The 2,983-nt window shown below is 46.5% G+C and overlaps 1 protein-coding gene across 1 annotated transcript in view; it reads right to left on the reverse strand.

Moving 5' to 3' along the window:
• LOC110321491 (kinesin-like protein KIF28P) overlaps positions 1 to 2,983 on the reverse strand; it is a 48,966-nt gene that overhangs the window by 38,299 nt on the left and 7,684 nt on the right. Inside the window, exons 3-4 of the mRNA XM_029538486.1 lie at positions 1,483 to 1,686; positions 49 to 84 (exon numbers count right to left, since the gene is read on the reverse strand). Of these exons, the coding sequence (XP_029394346.1) occupies positions 49 to 84; positions 1,483 to 1,686 (240 nt within the window). The remainder of the gene's footprint in view (positions 1 to 48; positions 85 to 1,482; positions 1,687 to 2,983) is intronic.

Consider the following 2,983-nt stretch of genomic DNA (forward strand, 5'->3'; position numbering starts at 1 on the left):
AGAGAGAGAGAGAGAGAGAGAGAGAGAGAGAGAGAGAGCACACGTTACCTGTTCATTGTAGATTTCCAGCATGCTAAACATGACCTGTAGAGAGAGTATTGAGTCAGTAGTGTCCTGAAGCTAAGGAGAGACATAACAGGGAAACACTAACATACTCTAGTAAATGTGTCACACTGCATGGTTCTTAATGAATTTTATAAAAAGACACAAAATCATCTGGGGAGGTGCCGCTCGAGCAGGAAGGCCTGAGTTTGGATCCCAGCACCCACAGAAAAAAGCCAGGGCTGTCTGTGCTCACCTGTAATTGTGGAGGCTGCAGACAGGTGGCGCTCTGGGCTTGCTGCGGGCCAGTCTAGCTAAAATCCCCTTCTCAAGGGACCAAGGTGGAGCGTGATGGAGGTCCTCCATGGGGGTCCTCCTCAGGTCTCCACAAGTGTGCACAGAGGCATGTACACCTACCTGTACAGACATGTGTGCACGCAGCTTTGTATCACATACACATGTATATACTCACATAAGAGACACAAAACTAACAACCAACCAACCAAATGGACACCGCACAGGGACTGTGTTCCAGCACTCAGGAGGCTAAGGCAGGAAGACTAATGAGATTGGAAGGGGAGGGGGCGGGGAGAGGAGGTGGCTTCTGCCACTCAGTGCTGTGGGAGGGTTTTAGGAAGGGCTTTATAGAAATGACTCACTGCACATACATCACCTCTAACCCAGCCGATCCAGTAGTTTCTCGAATGGGATCTCACTACCAATCCATAGGTTCTATACATATGGATTCAACCAACAGTTGGCCAAAACAAGTAACAACAACAAAATACCCCGCCTCTGCACCAAGCGGTGCAAGGTCTTGTCTCCTCTAGGTTTTGTCTGACCTCTGCTGCCATCTAGATCTAGCAGAGACAAGGACAGTGCCGGTGGATGCTTGCTGACATTTTACTGTCATGTTTTGGAGCTAGTCACACCAGTGATGGCCACCGACATTCAGTGGATTCAAAGTTTGCTCTGGAGCCATTTGCGCCAGGGACAGTAAGAACCACCTTGGCTCCTGGGTGAACTTCAGAGATAGAGCACGTGCTTATGCCCGAATCAGGGTGGGTCCAAGTCCCATCACTGTCTATGACATAATACAGTATATAAATATTTGCCTATTTTAGGACACACATAAACCTGAAAATACAGTCGATGGTGCCTTCCACATATGGAAAATGAAAAGGTTAAATTCAGGCTCAGCAGTTAAGAGCACTGACTGCTCTTCTGAATGTCTGGAGTTCAAACCCCAGCAACCACGTGGTGGCTCACAACCATCTGTAATGAGATCTGATGTCCTCTTCTGGTGTGTCTGAAGACAGCTACAGTGTACTTACATATAATACATAAATCTTAAAAAAAAAAAAAAAAAAAAAAAAAAAAGAAAGAAAAAGAACAGGTAAAATTCCCAGGAGAAGGGATTCTAGAATAACTAAGGCATACCTGGGGTTCTAGATTTTCCTTTTGCTTCTCAATAGCTTGGAAGAGCTCTTCACACACTCTTGGAACAAGACCCTTGTTTGTGCCAAAGCCAATCATGGAATAGCTTTTTCCAGAGCCGGTCTGGCCGTAGGCCAGGAGAGTAGCATTGTAGCCTTGCCAGGCACTGTCTAGAATTCCCCTTCCAATATCATGGAAGACATCGCTCTAGAAAGGATACCGTTAAATGTCATCAGTGGCGGCGGCTCTCCTGAACGTTTCTTCAACACACATATGCATTTGTGCACACATGGACACAGCACAGCCCCCTCCACAGAACCATAGATTGTATCCAGGATGCCACCCAACAGTCCATGTGTCAAAGGTTTAGCTTCCAGGTTGGTAGCATTGGGAGGCTGTGTAAACACCCTAGCCTTTTTCTGTCTTTCATTTTTTCCGTTATGAGATCTATAGTTCCCTCCACCCTCCTCTGTAATGTAACGAATTACTTCACCTCAGGCTGAAAATGTAATGGCCTACAACACTGAAGTCTTGATTCAAAGCGGGTTATCACTGGTGCTTTCTATACAAACAGAAAGCGGACTAATGCATACACGCTAAGAAACAAACCTCCCTTCAGAACTCAGTGGCCATTGAAGAGAGGGAACAGAAAGACAGTGAGAGCCAGACAGACGTCAGGAAGGGCCCACGCAGGACCACGACACTCATCTCACACGCCAGTCCCCACACCGCCACAGAGGGGGAGGGGCTCAAGAGCCGCACGCACAGCTGAGCATGCTGACAGTGGATGGACTCTTGGGTAAGACAATTCTCTTTGAGGGCGTGACCCCTGGAAAGTGGAGAGGCTCCAGCCAATGGCCCCACACTCCTGAATACATGGATAGCTAGAACTTGTCTCAGGGGTGTGTGTGTAAATAAATAAATAAATAAATAAATGAGTGGGGTGTGGATCTAGGAGTTTAGGCAGAGGAGGAAGGGGTGAATACAATGTATGCATGCATGAAATTCTAAAAAAAATAATAAAAAATCATAAAATGTTTAAATTTGTATCATTTTATGTGCATGGGTATTTCGCCTACATGTATGTTTAGATACCACATATGTGCCTGGTGTCCTTGGAGAGCCAACAAGGCCATCGGATACCGTAGAACCTTAGTTACAGACAGCTGTGAGCCATCAGGTGGCTGCTGAGACCGAACCCCAGTTCTGAAGAAGAGCGGCTAATGCTCTTAGCCACTAAGCGTCCTCTCCAGCTCCTTCAAATGTATTAAAACGACAACAACGAACTTTTTTTTATTTTTTATTTTTGGTTTTTCGAGACAGGGTTTCTCTGTATAGCCCTGGCTGTCCTGGAACTCACTTTGTAGACCAGGCTGGCCTGGAACTCAGAAATCCTCCTGCCTCTCTCTGCCTCCTGAGTGCTGGGATTAAAGGCGTGCGCCACCATGCCTGGCAACAACAAACTTTTAAAACCAGGCATGGTGGTAGAGTTCTTTGGGAGATA

This window comes from Mus pahari, chromosome 5 (genome assembly GCF_900095145.1).
Source record: "Mus pahari chromosome 5, PAHARI_EIJ_v1.1, whole genome shotgun sequence".
NCBI lineage: Eukaryota > Metazoa > Chordata > Mammalia > Rodentia > Muridae > Mus > Mus pahari.